This window comes from Furipterus horrens, unplaced genomic scaffold, assembly GCF_987537825.1.
Source record: "Furipterus horrens unplaced genomic scaffold, mFurHor1.1.pri manual_scaffold_5, whole genome shotgun sequence".
In the NCBI taxonomy this organism is placed as follows: Eukaryota; Metazoa; Chordata; class Mammalia; order Chiroptera; family Furipteridae; genus Furipterus; species Furipterus horrens.
Window position 1 is genome coordinate 43,868,431 of NW_028327175.1, and position 19,120 is coordinate 43,887,550.

Below are 19,120 nucleotides of genomic sequence, written 5' to 3' on the forward strand. Positions count from 1 at the left end.
TTGTAAGTGAATTCCTGGGGTTATTTGGAAGATAAGGAGAATGGGACTATGAAGTAGGGTCCTCTTCCCCTTTTAAGCTGAAAGTACTTTTCTCTTGATAATTTAGTAAGTAAAGGGAGGTGAGGTTCTTTCACTCTAGAAATGATTTCAATTTAGGTGTGGGTAAAAGGACATCACTCATGGACAGCAGAGCTAAAGTGCATTTCTCAGTCTTCCCTTTTGCCTGTTATTATTAGACCTCATTAAGAGTATTGAATAAGCACAAACAGGAGACTTTGGCTAGAAATAAATGATAAAAATTTACTCAAGGGTATTAGAGTTTGCAAACTGGAAACACAGCTAGGCAAAAATCTAGAAGTGTTCCAAAGAAGAAAGAAAAGTTGAGAGTCCTTATGGTAAAAGTCACGAACTTGGGAAGAATCAGTCCTGCGTTCTTAGTCCTCGCACTGCTCCATGACAGTCTGGATGAAGGGTGCCTGGTGTTCTGGAGGATGGGCACCAGGAGGTCTGGTCATGGCCTGAATCCTTTACGGGGTAGTCACAGGGCTATCTGCAGGTTTGATGTATGTCTGAGCATTACCTAGGTATTGGCTCAGGCCTGAAAAGTTAAAAAGTTTAAGATCCCAGGCAAGTTTAGATAAGAAAAAGAAATCATTTCTTCATGCCTCAACCTTCATATGGTTAAATAATTTAGCAGCTTGGTTAAAATGACTATTTTATATTTTAGTTGTCTTCACTCTTTCCTCAATAGAAAGGGGAGATTGATTGTTGATCAACCTTGTCCACATGAATTTTTATGAAACTATGAGGCTTCATTTGAATTCATGAATTCTACGATCTCCTTTGCTTTGCTAGACCCTCCATATTGCTGATAAAGCCTGTAGGTTTTATTTTATATATGGTTTAAAACACCTCATAGTGCCCAGGCCGTGTGGCTCAGTTGGTTGGAGTGGCATCTCATAAACTGAAAGTTGTGCATTCGAATCCTGGTCAGGGTGCATACCTAGGTTGTGGGTTTGATTCTTGGTCGGGGTGCCTGTGGGAGGCAGCAAATCGGTGTTTCTCTCACATCGATGTTTGTCTCTCTCTCTCTCTCTCTCTCTCTCTCTCTCTCTCTCCCTCCCTCCCTCCCTCTCCAATAAACATATCAATGGGTGAGGATTAAAAAAACAAAACCAAACCTCTTAGTGAGTTTCTGGCCTGGAGTAGGTGCCATTATAGTTATTGAAATAGTATCCCCATTGTGGTTTTAGTTTACCCTAAAGCCTAATTCTAATTCAATGTCATGACTAGTGAGTGAAGGGTGTTGGAGGTATCATTAAGGAATTGGGTGTAATTTTTGCCTGAGGATGACAAGTTAGTGTTGCTGTATATAATTCTAGAACTCCAAATTCCTTAATAGACAAAAAAAGAGAAACCTTCCCTTTAGCTAGTTGTATTGTCCCTACTTAAAGGTGTATCTGCTGGAAAATTTTTTGTTACTTCACAATTTTGTCTTCAACCCCACACCCTTATTTAGTGGGCTGGGTTATGTAGCGATCTGCTCTGAGTGCACAGTTTGCGTGACTGAAACCCCACAAAGTGACACCAGCAGCTGAGTTAATTATGGAATTAATTTGAAGACAATAGATTGATTATTACCCTGTAATGGAATTTGGAAACACACTGGCAGTGTGCCTTACCCTTCATATATTGCTTTGATCTGCAGAACCAAACTAGCTGTTCATTTCAGTTGTGAATGATTTGGAGGAAGAGCGTTTTTTCTGTTCTTCTTCTCTTTGGATCTTAACAAAAACCAAAGCACTTGAGGCTATTAGGGGTAAAGGCATATAGTAGCAATGCAATCCTTGTGAAAGTTTCAAGCTGTGATTTATGGGACTTTCACACATATAAAATAAGTATCTATAATGCATGTGACCAGCTATGCCTCTAAATTAATTGTAAAGCCTGCCTGGTTACACAGCATTCCCATGTGCTGTCCCTTTTCATGAAAGCCAAGATAGTTTTACAAATTCATTTGAAACAATTTAAAAATCTTATTCTTGAGTAAGTCAGTACATTCATACTGTAAAATTTAAAAGGGGAAAAACAGATCATTAAGTCCCCTCCCTAGAGACAGCTAGTATTACCAGTTTCTTTTATATCCTTCCATAGGTTATTTTAAATATAATATGCTAGTCAAATATGAATATTGGTTATTTTTTTCTTCAAAAAAGACTAGCATATTATTTTTTAAAGGTTTTATGTATTTATTTTTAGAGAGAAGGGAAGGGAGGGAGAAAGAAAGGGGGAGAAACATCAATGTGTGAGAGAAACATCACTCGACCCAGGCACGTGCCCTGACCAAGAATCGAATCGGCTACCTTTTGGTTTACATGCTGGCACTCAATCCACTGAGCCACATCAGCCAGGGCTAAAAAATACTGGCATATTAAATGCCTTGTTAACAGTATATCTTGGAATTGTTCATACTGGTATACAAAGAGCTTACTCATCTATTTCATAGCTGCATAATATTCCATCAGTAATTAATTTTATTAACACCATATTGATGCCACGGTAGGTCTCCATTGTTTTGTAATTACAAACTGCTGCAGGGAATAAGCTTGCACATTTATCACTTTACATGTATCTAGAAGAAAAATGTTAAAAGCAGATTTTCTGGGCTAAAGGAAATTACATATTTAATTTAGATAGATGTCGTCAAACTGCACTTCCAAAGGTCTTCTTGGGCCCTTTTGTCATCAATACACCTGTTCCCAACCAGCACTATTTTAATGCCTATCACCATCTATTAGTTTAGCTTCTTGTTGTTCTTTTTTTTAAAAATTTTTTATTTATTGATTTTAGAGGGAGGGAGGAAGGAACAAAGAGAAACATAGGTTTGTTGTTCCACTTATTTATGCATTCATTGATTGATTCCTGTTAATGCCCTGACTGGTTATTGAACCCTCAACCTTGGTGAATTGGGACGATGCTCTAACCAACTGAGCTACCAGGCCAGGGCCTGTTATTGGATCTGTTATTAAATGGAATCATATAGTAATTACTGTCGTATCTGGCTCCTCTTTCTCATCATAATGTCTTATACCTTAGAATTTCAGTGCAATTATAATTAATCCTGGGTTAGATGACATCAGAATGTCGCTGGAAGATGGTTGCTTCTTCACTCTAAGTGAATGTGGGAGAGCCCTATGAGGTACACTGCCTGCTATACTGTCCACACTCAGGGTGAATTTACCTTAATAAATCAAGGAAGTTGAGCATTGATACTACAGAGAGCTTTCAAGGCAGGATGACACCGTAGAGTGATAAAAGAGACAGGCTATTGTTTGGTAGTAGCAAATAAGCTGGTGGCGTAATCTGTGAGGACTTCTGTGGGAGTTGTAGGAATTCATTGGTTTACATAGGCCTGGGGATGGGTCTGCGTCAGGCATGGCATGATCCAGGGACTCAGAAGATACCAGGGCTCTTGTTGCTATGTTGTCTTTATTCTCAGCACAGCTTCTGTTGTAACAAGATGGGTCATCCACATTCTCCAAGCTGCATTGATCTTCCAGTCCAGGATTCAGAACATGGAATTTCCTTTCCTGAAGCTTGCCTATCACATCCGCTGGAAAGATTCTGATTGGCCCTTTTGGGTTGTTGTCATCTCCAAGGTCAGGAAGATGAAATTCTCTGATTAGCAAGGCTTAGTTACTCCCCCCAATAATGGTGACAATTCTAAATACCATGTATATAATGGGCATCATTCTGACAAATCAAGGCATTGATGTTAATCATGCATTGTTTCTCCCTCATTGAAACAGGGTATCATCAGAACCCAAGATTCTTGTAACTGTGTTTTTAATTCAGTAATTACCTTGAACACCTGCCATGTACACAGGACTGGGCCAATTGCCCTGGAATACCAAGTCCATGCTCTCAGGGAGGTGGCAGACTGACAGGGGCGGAAGAAAGTATGCAATAACTATATTGAGAGTTGGGGCAAGATAAGAGTAGCAAAGGCATGTGAGGGTGTGTGAGAGAGAATAAAGCAGATGAATAAAAAAAGAAGCCATCCAAAAGCTACAAAAGAGAGAACTTCCAGCCCTGGCAGACTGAGTTGGATACTGAGGAAAGTATACAGCTCATTACCTGTCTGCGTTGTGTGGATTTTTCCCCAATAGGACTCATATCTAAAAGTGGGTTTGAGAGAAAAAACATAGGTTCCAAGATTATTGAGAGTATACATATTTTCTAGCTCTTGATTTTATCCATACTTTTATTGCTAAGCATTTTGTTTTTAGCTTTTATACTATATTCTGTATGTTACACTTTAGCATTTCAAAGGATGCAGAAAGAGGGAGGTGGAAAACTTCCAAGGTAAACATTTATAATATCAATAACTAATAAAAAATAACGTGTTTTTACATTTAATTTATTGACTTTAGAGAGTGAGAGAAAGTAAGAGAGGGAGAGAGAGAGAGAAAAGAGACATTGATTTGTTGTTCCACTTACTTATTCATTCATTGGTTGCTTCTTGTATGTACGTTGACTGGAGATTGAACCTGCAACCTTGGCATATCGGCACGGCACTAACCAACTAGGCTACCTGGCCAGGGCTTAAATTTTTTTTCTAATTTCTTTTGCCCTTTAGCTTCCTTCCCTTCAGCCGCCACCCACTCAGATAAACCCGATGCTAAAGGTTTTGTTTGTCACCTCAAGTCAGTGTGTCTAGGAACTTGTTTAATTATTAACTCATGGAGAAAGTCACATTTTCCCTTTTTTAGAACTAGTATTAACATAGCACACAAAGCCATGCTAACCTGAATACGTTTAGAAAGAAGAAATAAACACCACCCCCACCCCCACCCCCACTACAAACACACACACACAGACACATGCGCACCCAAAGCTTTAGAATTTGACAACTAGAATCAAGCAGTTTTGGATCACCTAGAAAAGAGAGTAATCCTTGTCAATAAACTCAAGATTACAGTTTTGGTAGGTTGAAAGAAATAAGAAAAGAAAATCTTTAGGTGTCTTTAATCGTTGGGAAGACTCAGGTGCTTGCTTTGTCTTCCTTTTTCCTTTCTCTCGCCCTTCTCCAGCTCTGCTGCAAGGGAAAGGGAAGCTTTGCATGTCTGTTACTCAGAGGTGGTGTACAGTTGCCACAGCTCTTGGTATTTTATTCCATGTTAGGCTTCGGTTTTAAGCTTGTGGCAGTAACATTATATGTAATGAAAAATCTGATGCAATATTGAATAATTGCATTAGAAAAATAAGTGTAATGGTAACCCTTTCATTCCATTCATTCTATGTATCTTCAGGATTAACAAAGCAATTTTTAAGAAAAGTCTTAATGAGTTCTTTTCATCTATTATGATATAATGCTTCTTAGTTTTGTTGGATTTTAGTTTTTCAGTTTAAATTTTTAGTGTTTTTATTTTTTTTTAAGTATCTTGAAGAGACTTGATATATAGGAGTCTAAAATTAATATTACAGCCCTGACTGGTGTGGCTCAGTGGATTGAGTGCCAGCCTGCGAATCGAAAGGGAGCGCTGGTTTGATTCCCAGTCAGGGCACAAGCCTGAGTTGTGGGCCAGGTCCCTGGCTGGGGGTGTGCGAGAGGCAACTGATCAATGTATCTCTGGCACATCACTGTTTCTCTCCCCCTCTTTCTCCCTCCCTCCCCCTCTCTCTAAAATAAATAAATAAAATCTTTAAAATTAATGTTACAAAGACCTGTGCCTGAAAGTCAGCGTCCAAAGGTAATGAATAGATATGTCTGTGCATTCCTCTTCTCCACTCAGCATTCCACTGAACTCAAAGAACCTGTAGAAAATAATCATGACCATTATTTTCCTGATAGCCTTTTGCGGAGTAAGTTACCAGCACAGGTCAGGTAAACACGTCTTCCAGATCAGTCTGAAACTAAATGAAATCTTAGATCCATTTTACTCAGAAGGTTTACAAATGGGCTCCTCTTCTGTAGGAACCTTAAAGCTACTCGTGTGTATTAGAGGCTCTGAGATGGTGTTATGCTGAGCGCAGGACACCAGGGGTCTACTTGGTGTTGAACATAAGAACTCCCTGAGTGGATGCACCTGTGTGTAGATCACCTGCTGCTGTTTGTGCCTACAGTGCACTGACAGAGGCTTGTCGTGTGCCCAGTGATCATTGAAAAGTAATTCCTGTTTTATTAGGGTGCCTGAAGTGGTGCAGGAACTTCCAGTGACGTCACCTGTGGATGACTTCCGTCAGTCTCATTACAGCAGCAATGACAACTTGGAGACACCTTCCAAAAGGGCTCCCGCAAAGAAGAGGGCGGGAAAGTCAAAGAGACCAGAGCAAGACCACTACGAAACAGACTACACGACAGGGGGCGAGTCCTGTGACGAGCTGGAGGAGGACTGGATCAGGTACTGGCTTGCCTCTCGGGCTGCAACCGCCTGCCTGCACGTCTAATATTTGCGCTTTGGAGCTGTTGCGTCCTAAACTGGGGTGGATGGTTATTCCATTCTTTCCCAGTCAGGACTGGAGATGGTTTTTAATGTTTTTTCCTTAGAACTCTTTCATAATAAAGATGGACGTGGAGGGGCTATGTTTGGCTGTAACCATGTCTTAAAAACACTTTCAACAGCCCCCACAGAATGACTGATAAAGTTCACCAAGGCACCCAAGAAAGGCCTTTCAAATTAATAAAATACAAGTATCAAGAAACTTCATTTTATTGATTCTAAAATTCTGAGACCGGTGCTATGGCTTTTCGTTGGCATTTACGTTTAAGCTTTCACGATGAGACCAAAGAGTCTTTTAAAAGTTTATCCAGAGGACCTGGGAAAACAATTTTGTAAGCAGTTGAGTTAACAATTTCCTGTTTTGGCCGAGGCTGTATGTGTGTCAGTGCTTTTATTAGAGTCCACCATCACCCGCTGTACTCCTGTTTGATGTGTGTAGCCTTTTTCTGCCCGAGTATTCTGGGGATTGGGACACAAATCAGAACCGTTTGTGGTGCGGATGGTAACTAATCAAAACATCACTTCTCAAGGTAGTAGGGATGGGTGGGGGTGTGCACAGTCTGAATACCCTTGCTCAGTGGTGGTTCTCATACCTCATTTCTCCCCTCCTTCCTTAAGAGTTTTTGGCCTGGTTCAGCCATCTATCTGTGAAATATTTACTTTTAGAAATCCAGAATTCTTGTTTCCCTTTTGAGCGAGTCCTTTAACTTCTCCTCTTTGTAAAATGAAGATATTAGACTGATTTAAATCTAAAACTTGAAATTTGATATTGCTGTGAAGTTCCTTAGTTTTGTGAAACAATTCAGAATATTTCCTGAGTGGACTATGAGTGAGTAGTTACCTTCATATGTAAAGAATAAAGAATAGATGGTATATTGAGAGATACAAGTGATACAGAATTTTAGAGTTTTTTTCCATAGCTTAATACGTTGCCAAATTATTTGTACAACAAGCATGCATTTTTATACATGTACATTTTAAGTTCTACTTTTATAATCAAAGGACTTAAGTGCTTTTCACTTAGGAGAAACAAGACCAAGATCAAAAACAAGAACAACAACAAAAAACCCATACCTCAAAACAGCTTAAAAGCTCTAGGTGGTAGCAGAAAACAGCCAGCTGCCAGCCAGCTGCTCTGCACCTCAGTGATGGCAGCATACTTTGCGTTCCTGAATTCCGGCTTTAAGACATTAAACATAAGTTGCATTATTATATTGTATATCCAGAATAAATGAGTTCTTATGACTTGAACCTTAAATTTCATAAGGTATTTTTAACTTATTTCTAAAAATCATGTAGGCACAGTTAAAAAAAAAGATCAGTGATGTATAAAGTGTAATTCTTCTTAAGAGAATTTACTGCAACCCACTTTCCTCTTCTCCATATGCTACAAAAAGAAAACAAGAATGTCATTGTCCACATCCTGTCAGCTTTATCTTTGAGAAAGAAACACTGGATTTTTTGTCTGCTAAGGACATATAGTTATCTTCTCACTCAATTTTCAGGGAATATCCCCCCATCACTTCAGATCAACAAAGACAAGTCTATAAGAGAAGTTTTGACACTGGCCTGCAGGAATACAAGCGCTTACAAGCTGAACTTGATGAAATCAATAAAGAACTCTCTCGTCTGGATAAAGAATTGGATGACTATAGAGAAGAAAGTGAAGAGTACATGGTAAATGCAAATTTGATAATTATATATTACATATACTTTTATTCTGATCTTATTACTTTTCTATTTTCAGTAAAAAGTTCAAACATTATAGAGTTGTATAAATTCTATTCCCTGGTTATCACCAAAACATTAGTTTTTGAAGTAGCCCCTCCATATAGAAGTGCAGCTAGGCACATGTAGTCTTTGATAAGGAATTTCTTATATATTTTATGCATGTATTTCCTGCTTTTTTACTCAAAAATAATTTATGACTTGTTTATTTCCTTGATTACATGGCTGAAATAGTATTTGTCTTTATAAAGTTACTCTTTCCTTTTTAATCCCCCCTTCCAAACTATACTCTGTGGAAGGAAGTCATGCTGCACTGATCACACTTAAGGAATGGGGAATTATGCTCCAGCTCGCTAAAGGCAGTGTACCTACACAAATTATTTGGAGTTCTTCTGCATGGGAATTGTGTCACTTCCATTTTTAAATTGACTTAGTCAATCACTTACATCAGCATGGACTCATGGATGTCTTATTTATACTTTGGGTTATAATCAAATACTACTTATTTTGTTGCTTGCATTGTTATAGTTGTGACCATTGGAAGCTCTTTCAGTTGCCTCCTGTGTCTGTTGGATGTACCCTCATCATTGTGGGGGTTTTTTCTTTTCAAATGCTTTCTGGCACTGCTTATGTCCTGCTTTTTTTCTTTTTAAATCCTCACTTGAGGATCTTTTCATTCATTTTAGAAGGAGAGGGAGGGGGAGAGAGATACATCGATTGGTTGCCTTCTGTAGGTACCATGATTGGGGATCAAACCCGCAACCTAGGTATGTGCTCTGACCAGGGATTGAATCCACAACCTTTTGTGTACCGGATGGTGCTCCAACCAAGCCACTCAGGCAGGGCTATCCTGCTTTTTCACTCAACAATAGCCTATGGTTTTACTTTCATATCAATGATAAAGATCTACTTACTAAAAAAAAATTGTGTGTTAAAAATAGCTACACAATATTCAGTTCTGTGGTTGCACCATAACCTACTTAAGAGTCATCCTCTGCCCTGACTGGTGTGGCTCAGTGGGTTGGGCATCATCCCGCAAACTGAAAAGTTGCTGGTTCGCTTCTCAGTCAGGGCACATGGCTGGGTTGCAGGTCAGGTCCCTGGTTGGAGGCATGGGACAGGCAACCATTTGATGTTTCTCTCACAAATCAATGTTTCTCTCCCTGTCTTTCCCCCTACTTCCCCTCTCTCTAAAAATAAATTAAATCTTTCAGAAAAATGATCCTCTGTGAATAGTCAGGTATGTCTACCCCCTCCCTCCACCCACCCAGTAGTAACACTAATATGCTGGTGAATCTATCTTTGTGCACTTGTCTAGCTGGAAAAATTTCAAAATAAAATTGCTGAGTCAGAACTTGTACACATTTAAATTTTTGTTGCAAAACTGCCCTCCAGAAAGATTATGTCAGTTGCATTCCTGCTAATGATACTCTAGAGGGCTCATTTGACCTACCTTTCACTAATACTTAGTGCCTGAAAAATTACTGCCTTGTGTCTTAAACTTTTTTTAAAAAATCACATCATTTATTTATTGAAACCTCATATTCATTTTATAAAATACCCTTTGCCATTTGTAATCGGGATGATCTGCTTTTCAGTTTTGAAGCATTTGCTTTTTTTTTTTTTTGACAAACTCACTGAGCACTTCTATTGGGTGTTCCTCATTCTTTTTTTTTTAAATATGTTTTAGTGATTATGCTGTTACAGTTGTCCCAATTTCTTTTCCCTTTGCTCTCCTCCACCCAGTGACCCCCCTCCCTCCAATTGTCCCCCCACCTTAGTCCATGCCCATTGGTTGTGCATATAGTTCTTCTCAACATCTTCCTGTCTACTCCACTCCCTCCTACTATGCTTCTTATTTCCTGCATCATCTCCCTCCCTTTTCCCCCTTCCCCATCCCCACTAACCTCCCCCCAATATGTTCCCCATACCTATAATTCTTTTTCCACTCTCGTTGCCTACTTAGTTTGCCTTTTGTTTCTGTTCCCTAGCTTCTGTTGTTGGTTGTGGTACAGTTTTCATTTTAATGTTCATAGTTTTGATCCTTCTTCTAGACAAGTCCCTTTAACATCTCATATAACAGTGGTTTGGATCTGATGAACTCCTTCAGTTTTACTTTGTCCTGGAAGCACTTTCTCTGCTCTTCTATTTTTAATGACAGCTTCACTGGATAGAGTAATTGTGACTGTAGGTTTTTGATTTTCATTACTTTGAATATTTCTTGCCAGTCCCTTCTTGCCTGCAGAGTCTCCTTGGAGAAATCAGCTGATAGTCTAATTGGGACCCCTTTGTACATGATTCTTTTCTCTCTTGCTGCTTTTAAGATTCTCTCTTTATCTTTAATTTTTGACATTTTGATTATAATGTGTCTTGAAGTGTTTCTCCCTGGGTCCAGTTTATTTGGAACTCTCTGTGCTTCCTGGACCTGTAAGTCTATTTCCTTCCCCAAGTTTGGGATGTTCTTCATTATTTTTTCACATAACTTTTCAATTTCTAGTTCTTCTTCTTTACCTTCTAGCAACCCTATAATTCGGATGTTCGCTCTCTTATAGCTGTCCCAGAGGTTTCTGAGCTTCTCCTCATTTTCCTCACTTTTTGTTTCCTCTTTCTGCACTGGTTGACTGTTCCCTCCCTATGTTCCGATTTGTTGATTCGATCCCTGGTTTTTCTTCCCTCACCACTTGTTTCGTATGTGTTTTCATTCATTTCAGCAGGACTAGCCTTGATTCCTTCCCCATCTTAAGTTCTGTAAGCTGCCTTATCACTATAGCTCTGAACTGAGCCTCAGAAAGATTATCTATCTGTTTGTCCATTAATTCATGTATTTGCTTTCTGGTCAGCTGCATGATTGGGATCTCTATCATTATCCCTGCCATCCTGACAGGTTTGTTTACCTTTTCTTCTTGGGCGGGGGCTTCACACCTCTTACGCTATAGGGGGTGACCCTTCTCACCACACTGTGGTGCTTTGTGTGGGGGCGGGGGTCCAAGATGTATTCCTGCCGTTCTCTCTCCACTGAGAGACTGGGAGCCTCCTCCTCCATCCCCATGCCCTCTGGGCCTCACAGTCCCAGGTAATGGGGGTCTGCCTTCCCCTGCATTGGAATTTCAAGCTGACGGGTTTGGTCTGCAGCCAGGGCTACTCCCCAGGTGCTTCTCCCCTCCCCTTAAATACAGGTGTCTGTGCTGACCGCAGTCCCGCCGCCATCGCCACTGTTGCTGCCGGCACCAGCACAGCTTGACCTCTCCACCCTGGCTTTACCCCTCCTACCTGTCCGGATGAGCACCACTGCTTTATAACTTCATATGTTGGACTTCCATGTAGCTTTATTTTCTGGAACTTCTGGTTATTTCTGGTTTTGCGTTAGTTGTAGTCCTTCTTAGTTGGTGGAGGGAGATGGAGCATGTCAGTCTAGGCCTCCGTCTTGTCTGGAAGTCCTGAAGCATTTGCTTCTTACAAAGTTTGAGTTAACCATTGTTTTATGGCTTTTGTATGGTGTTGTCATAAACTTTTCTTAACTCAGTGAAGAATTATTATTGATCATTAATGCGTCCTTGATGTAGAAGTGCTAAAGTTAGAAAGATAAATAAAATCCTGTGTCAGCCCTCAAAGAGCTCATTACTAACAGAGAAACTGACATCTAAAGAACTTAGACACTGTGACTAATGCCATACTCACATTATGTGTAGAAAATATTGTAACTGGTTGCTCAGGGAAGCAATAAGGTCTGCTGAAGGCGTGAAGAGTTTAGGAGAGGCTTCATTGAGGGGTAACCATTGCAGATTCTGCAGACAGAATGGAGTAGGGGTGCATGAGGACAGCCATAAAGAGAACATGATAGAAATCTGGAAGCATTACATGCTTAATTTTTAAAAGGAATTGCAAATGATGGAAGCTGAGACTGGAAAGGTAGGAGACTAGATTAGCAGAGAAGTTAATGGGGAGCTCTGACCAGTTTTATAATGGAATATAACCTGATCAGAGCTGTGCTTTACCAGAGGCCTCTGTGGCATCAACATGGCACGTGGATTGGCATGGGGAAAGATGAGAGGCAGCAGAACACGTCATGACCTGCCTGTGTGAATGGAACATAAGATACATCATCCATTTCTCTTCACCAGCTTCCTCAGGCCTCCTCCTGACCACAATAGTTTTAAGAGCTTAAGACTTCATTATTTTAATTTCCTGTATTTTTGGCAGTTTTAGCTTCAAGATAGAGCATCAGTAATGTTATTTTTGAAAGAGGAAGTGCCCCATTAAATGTATTCCCTTGTGTTTCTCATTAATAGGCTGCTGCTGATGAATACAATAGACTGAAGCAAGTTAAGGGAGTAAGTATCTCATATTGCGAGATTCTTTTAGGAAGAGTTTTTCTATTATGTGTTTTTCCTTTAATCTTTAGAATGACTATGAATCCATTGTCACCCATGCACTGATTATAGGCAAAAGGCCCAATAATTGCAAGATCAACTATAACCAAGAAGTTGGAATCTTAATTTCAGGTGTTTGCAGCTACAACCCATACTGACTTTTTAAAACTGTTTTAAAGGTTGAAGTTTATATATGGAAAACTACACAAATCATAAGCGTACAACTTGGTAAATTTTCACAAAGCAAACACATACCTTTGCACCTGGCACCCAGATCACGAAGTACATTGCCTAGTATCCCTGATGTGCCTCTTGTACGCTCTTCCAGTTTTTACATTCTCTCCAGAGATAACCACCATTCCAACTTCTAACATCATAGATTAATTTTGCCTGTTTTGAACCTTATGTAAATGGAACCATATATGTGTGATTTTTAACAAAAATTTTATTTATTGACTTAAGAGAGAGAGAAAAAGTGTGTGTGTGTGTGAGAGAGAGAGAGAGAAACATTGATTTGTTGTTCTACTATTTATGCATTCATTGGTTGCTTCTTTTATGTGCCCTGACCTGGGATTGAACCCAAAACCTTGGTGTATTAGGATGAAGCTCCAACTGATTTCTTTTGCTCAGTACTATGTAGATCCATTCATGTTTTGGCATGTGGTTGTGGTTCATTTATTTTTACTTATTTTGTGAATAAAATACAACTTATTCATTCTATCGTTAATGAGCATTTGGGTTGTTTCCAGGGCTTTTACAACCAATGCAACTTCAAACATTTAAGTGTCTATGCACATATGCACACATTTGTTAGGCATTTACTAGGAGTGAAATTGTAGGGTCTTTGGACAAGTGTGTATCCAGCCTTGGGTAGGTACTGCCAAACAGCTCTCCTGGTTTGTGCCAGTTCATAGTCCCACTGAGCAGTGTGCATTGCTTTGCACTATATGCTTACCAACACTTGTCGTTATCAGTCTGTCTTGACTTCAAATGATCTTTTTGTTTTTAAAATATTTTCTTTAAAAAGAATTTTTAATGACAAAACATGATTTTAAAAGCAAGAGTTTAAAAACATGTAAAGTTTCCTGTCTCATTCACCATCTATCCAGTTCCCCTTTCCCAAGTTAACTGATATCACCTGTTTGTCATTTTACTGACATGTTAGCAAAAAGTCTAGTAAGCTTTTTTTGGTCCCTTTACAAATCATTAGAAATTAGTGTCTCTTTTGTAAAACTCAGGTTAGAAGATCTTGTTCAACAAAGAGAATTAAAACTTATCTGGTTTGAGATACTGCCAGGCATGTATGCCAGTCGTTTAACACTCCCAACAATTCTGTACGACTAATATTCCCCGTTTTTTGGTTCACCTCTGCCTTTCTAACAGCTACGCATAACTCGTTTTTATATTGTTAAATTTACCTGGTTCGTTTTTCTTCTTCCTTGTTTTAGTCTGCTGATTACAAAAGTAAAAGGAGTTATTGCAAGCAATTGAAGAGTAAGTTGTCACACATCAAGAAGATGGTTGGAGATTATGACAGAGGGAAGACAGAAGGCAGATTCCTGATTGTTTGAGTGATTAAGAAGTGTCAGAATGCAAAATGACTCTGGACTCCAATCAGAGAGGACAAACCTTTGTGATCATTACAAAGTTTGGGTAGCTTTAATATCATGGGTATTGAAGCTTTTTATAAATAGCTTTTGATAATCAACTGGGCTGAACACTCCAATTAAGGATATTATGCTTTAAACATTGGTTCTTTTATTAAGAACTAACTGTTGTTTGAGGTTTTTAACCCTTTAAGGAAGGTTGCCGAATGGACTGTGCTGTGAACTTGCATGTCCTAGGCAGTCATGCCTTAGTGCTTCATTAGTTCAAAGAGGTGATCTCATTTAATCCTCCCAGAATCCTCCCTTCACATAACTATTATTTATAATCATCCCTTTTCAGATAAGGAAACTGGGTCCCTGCAATGAAGTGAAACTGCTTGTTTCCTAGCTTGCAGTTTTGGTTAAGTCTGTTTTATGACTCCATTAGTAAAATCTCTGGCCATTCATGTTTTAGCTACTGTGGATATTGCATTTTACCCACCTCCCTATTGATCTTTTTCTGTGTGTGAATGGTTAAAAAAGCTTTTTATTGTTTTATGTTACCTTGGTAATGAAGATCATGTAAAAGTAACAAATTGTGAAATTTAAAGCTTGTAAATAATATATTTACTTTTTAAAAATAAAAATTTAAAACCACTGGTTAGAATTTTATTGTGTATTTTTAAATACTTTTTAATCTTTTATGGTTTACATGCTTTTTAAAAAAATGCTGAGTTTTTTTTCATTATGTCAGAGTATCCAATTACATTTATAATTTGGTTGTGACTTGAAATGTATCTTACAGGAATGTTCAAGTTCTGTACATATTTTATAAGGTATTAAACCAGGTATTTTCTTCCTATAATATACCTGTTTGATGTTGTTAGTGCTGTTTTAAGCTGTACAAAATTACACTCAATAATTATATCTGTTATTGTTTTAAACTATTTTGGTGCTGTGCTGGTTGCTTGCTTCCCAATCTGTTAGCTCTAAGAAGGCCGGTTGTCTGAAAGTAGAGTCCAATTCCACAAAACATCAAATGTTTCAAACCATGCCCTTAAATCTTAGAACTTTTTTTTTTTTAAGTAGTAAAGTAAAATTAGCTGATAATACTGGGCACATCACTAGCCAAGTTGACTATGATTATCTCCCAAGTTTAGAACTCTGTTTTGGTGAAAATATTTAGAAGGATCTGTAAATTAATCATTAGTGTACAATTCAGACATTTAGAGAGTGAGAAGAAGGGAGAGAGAGAGAAACAATGACTCTGTGCTCCACTCATTCATGTATTCATTGTTGCTCCTTATATGTGCCCTGACTGGGGCCGAAACCACAGCCTTGGCGTACTGGGACAATGCTTTAACCAACTGAGCTATCTGGCCAGGCCCAAAGATAAACTTTTAAGTAATGCTTCCATTATAATATGATTCATTTCTTCAAATTGAAGAAATTCTTAAATTTTCCATGTACTTTACATATTTACAACTAAAAATAATAGTCTATGCTTTTCATACCTTTTGGACTCTTGAGTAACTTAACTGATTTTTATGTGTGCTAAACGTTTAACTCTTTGTTCTTGGAAATCAATGTACTTAGTTTATGAAGGCAAGCTTGCCAGTGTTCTGCCCAGATATAAGTTTTTGTTATAACATTGTGCCATACAATTGGTCTTTGAAATAAAAAAACAAAATTATTTTTCAAATGTGGTGCTTACTAAAGACCACTTCAGGAGCTGGGGTTGATATTAACTAGCTGGATGTAACTTTGGAAAGTTACTCAAGCAGTTTCCTAGTCTGGAAAATAAGAGGCTTAGATTACATTTGAGAGGTCTCTTCCACCTCTGACCTTCTGTGATTCTTCTGTCTGCACCATTGTTCAAGGTTTTGTTGTGAAAGCATGTGATCCATTTGATAAAGATTCATTGCATAAAGTGATTTCTTTATATGTGTGTTTTGTATTCAGAGTAGATAAGATCAAAATTTTAACTTTTGTATTTTGAAATATTTAAAGAAATACAGAAAACTATAAACATACATGTACTCACTACCCAGAAATAACAGGTGTTAGTTTGTCATATGCTTTGTATTTTTAAAAATAAATTCGTCTTAGTATTTATAGTAAAAGTTACATTGAAATATTTAATTTCTTTACAACAGTCTATTGACTTGCAACCATTTCTCATTCTACAGTAAAGAAAATTAATGATCTGATGGATTAACTGGTCCATTGTCAAAAGTGACTAAACTAGGAATCATTGATTATTAGGTTCTATACTCCCATTCTAGCTTGACTTTGTATAATAAATTAATGGGTTGGATAAGGTGGAGTTGCTCTGATGTTAATAAAATGTCCTATTTAAATAATGAGTGCACTTAAGTACTTTTAATAACATGAGATGTTTTCATATAAATATCTGAGGTATCTGTAACGACCTGAATGGGGTTATGTATGTATAAAGAAAGGTCAGGGAAAAAGTGTTCTTTAATCAGTTCCAGGGATCTTAGCTTCAGCTGGGGTGGGGAGGAGAGTTCCTAACATAAACACATTCTTCTTCAGGATTGGAAGGGTCTCAACTGGACATTTTTAAAGGCTCATCCAGTGAAATAAAAATTCAATCTCAGTCTGCCAGCAGCTCATGGTTCTGCTACACTCATTTTTTCACCTCTCTTGTGTGAAAACACAAATAAATTAGATGGAAAATGATGTCACCCCTCTTCTGTTTCATATTGTTTACATTCCTTCTAACGGGACTAGTTTTCATGAATAAAATGCTCAAGTATCTTGGGTAGTTTTTTAGAAAACACTGATAAAATAATGGCACTTTGGCGTTAGAAAAAGGACATGAACACAGAACTATGGTTTTTCTGTGTGTGTGACTGCAACAAATGCAGGAGGGTGTTCCAAAAAAGAAAAAGAGAAAGAAAAAAATTTTCTAGTTGCTGCCAAGGGAACTGCTTGCTCTTTCCTGCATGTGTTCTTGCTTTGCCCTCTAGCAATTACTTGCTGTATGACCTTGGACAAACAGCCTTCCTGTATTTCATTTTGCTTATTTGAAAGAGATATTTGTACCTAATATAGTTACATGAAGGTCGTTAATGTATGACTTAGATCAGTCCTTGTCAGAAAATAAATAATAAGGCCAGTTACATCTATTTCCCAAAGCTGGAAGGTGAAACTTCAAACAACTTTTAAAAAAGCAAATTGTGTCTGAAGTGTTTATGTATCATCCCAAACTGGGTGCAGTTTGAGGGTGCAAATTCTGAATTCTAGACATAACTACATTTGGCTTGGCATTGTGACTATTCATAAATGAACAAATGCTTTAAAAGAATAGAGTTTACATGTCAAGATAAGGATTATTAGATAGTTATAAGCAATTCTGGAGGTTTTTAATTAGTCTCTCAAGTTATTTGTTTCATAAAAAGGTATTGGAGTAAGCAGGTTTACCTCTCCCAGTCTTTGAAGTTGCACACTTTGAATTTCAACTTTATTCCACTGGCTGCACTCTTCATGAATTTCCTAACTCAGGATTGTGTCCAGGCACCTATGGGCAAAGAACAAATTGTTCCATTCTTTATAGTTGTGCCTTAGTTTTACAAGTTGAAACATTTGGCTAGGTTAGATCATTCATTCTACTACTTTGCACACAATTAGAATATTGTGTCATAATTATGGCAAGGGATTACCGTGGATTTATGCATATTTCATTTTGCTTTGCTTTAGTACCATTCCTAGTTAGGATTTATAACTAAAATCTATACAGAGGAGAATAAACTTACAGTTGCTAAAAGTATGAATGATTCAGCCTCCTCTCCACAAATATGCTTTAATTTAAGTTTATTGGGGAGTCCTGTGTCCGTCCTTACCCCGGTTTTCCACTGAAAGTTCCCAGGGCAGTAAACATAAGTGAGAAACTTGGAGCTTGGGGTTGTGGCTGTTTGTCCTGTGGTGATACATCCTATCTTGGAATAGGAAGGTCAATCAAAACAGAAGGAAAGAAAAGAAAAAGGAGAAGGCCCGGAGTTTGCAGAAGGAAGGAAGAGAGGATGGAAGAAAAGGAGGAAGGGAAAGGAAAGTGTGGAGTTTGTGTGTGAGTCCTGTAGAGGAGTCAAAGATACAAGGGAGGCAAAGATGGAAGGTGATTGGCACTGGGAAAGAATCAACAACGCTAATTTCTCCTCTCCCTTTTAGAGACAAAACCACCAACACGAAACAAGACCTTGTCTTCTGGGGGGAAACAGAAGGAGCCCGTCATGCAGCTGCCACTATATCATGTATAAACCCCGTAGGGTACATGGAGTTATCTCCATTTTATAGATGATTTGCTTGAGGTCACCAAGCCAGTGTGGCAGAGCTTGATTTTAAATCCAGGTCCGTTCTTTCCACTACTGTGCAGTATAGCTTCTGTTTATGTTTTTGGGGGGATAAAACACATGGGAAGATTTTGGTGCCAATAAAACAGGCAACAGAGGGGAAGCATATGCTAATGGGGAAGCAAAGTGGCACCAGATACTGTAGTTCCCTTCTGCTCTTCCTCTTCTGGGCTTAACCTTCTTTCAAATATTCTGAGGTGCCTTACCTCTCCATTTCTTGAGCATGGGAAACATATAATTTCATATGTATTAGCAAGCATCTCAAACAACTTTTCCAAAACTGAACTGATCTTACCCACACCCTCCTCCCCTCACCCTCTTAGTAATTGCAACTCCAGCCTTTCAGTTGCTCAACTAAACAAGTTTTGAGTTATTGGTTCCTTGTTCATGTACAGTCCATCGACAAGATTGCGAATCCAACAGCTTCTCACTTGCTACACTGCTACACTACACTAATTCAAGCCATCGTCATCCCCCCAAAAATTCTCACCATGTTCAGGGCCACCCACTCCTAGGATTTCTGTGGCCACCTTCATCCCTGCTTTCTCACGCAGCAGTCC

The 19,120-nt window shown here is 38.5% G+C and overlaps 1 protein-coding gene and 1 long non-coding RNA gene across 3 annotated transcripts in view; one reads left to right on the forward strand and one right to left on the reverse strand.

Moving 5' to 3' along the window:
• OCLN (occludin) overlaps positions 1–16,121 on the forward strand; it is a 45,866-nt gene extending 29,745 nt beyond the window's left edge. For both annotated transcript variants that reach the window (XM_090276360.1, XM_090276361.1), the window contains exons 6-9: positions 6,189–6,404; positions 8,009–8,180; positions 12,521–12,562; positions 14,050–16,121. In XM_090276360.1, coding sequence (XP_090132486.1) covers positions 6,189–6,404; positions 8,009–8,180; positions 12,521–12,562; positions 14,050–14,172 — 553 coding nt within the window. In that variant the 3' untranslated portion in view covers positions 14,173–16,121. The remainder of the gene's footprint in view (positions 1–6,188; positions 6,405–8,008; positions 8,181–12,520; positions 12,563–14,049) is intronic.
• Positions 281–4,814, reverse strand: LOC150008485 (uncharacterized). The gene is made up of 2 exons (XR_016511119.1): positions 4,138–4,814; positions 281–598 (listed from the first exon to the last, which is right to left on the reverse strand). It is a non-coding gene; the product is annotated as an uncharacterized LOC150008485 (long non-coding RNA).
• Positions 16,122–19,120: the final 2,999 nt, after the last annotated feature.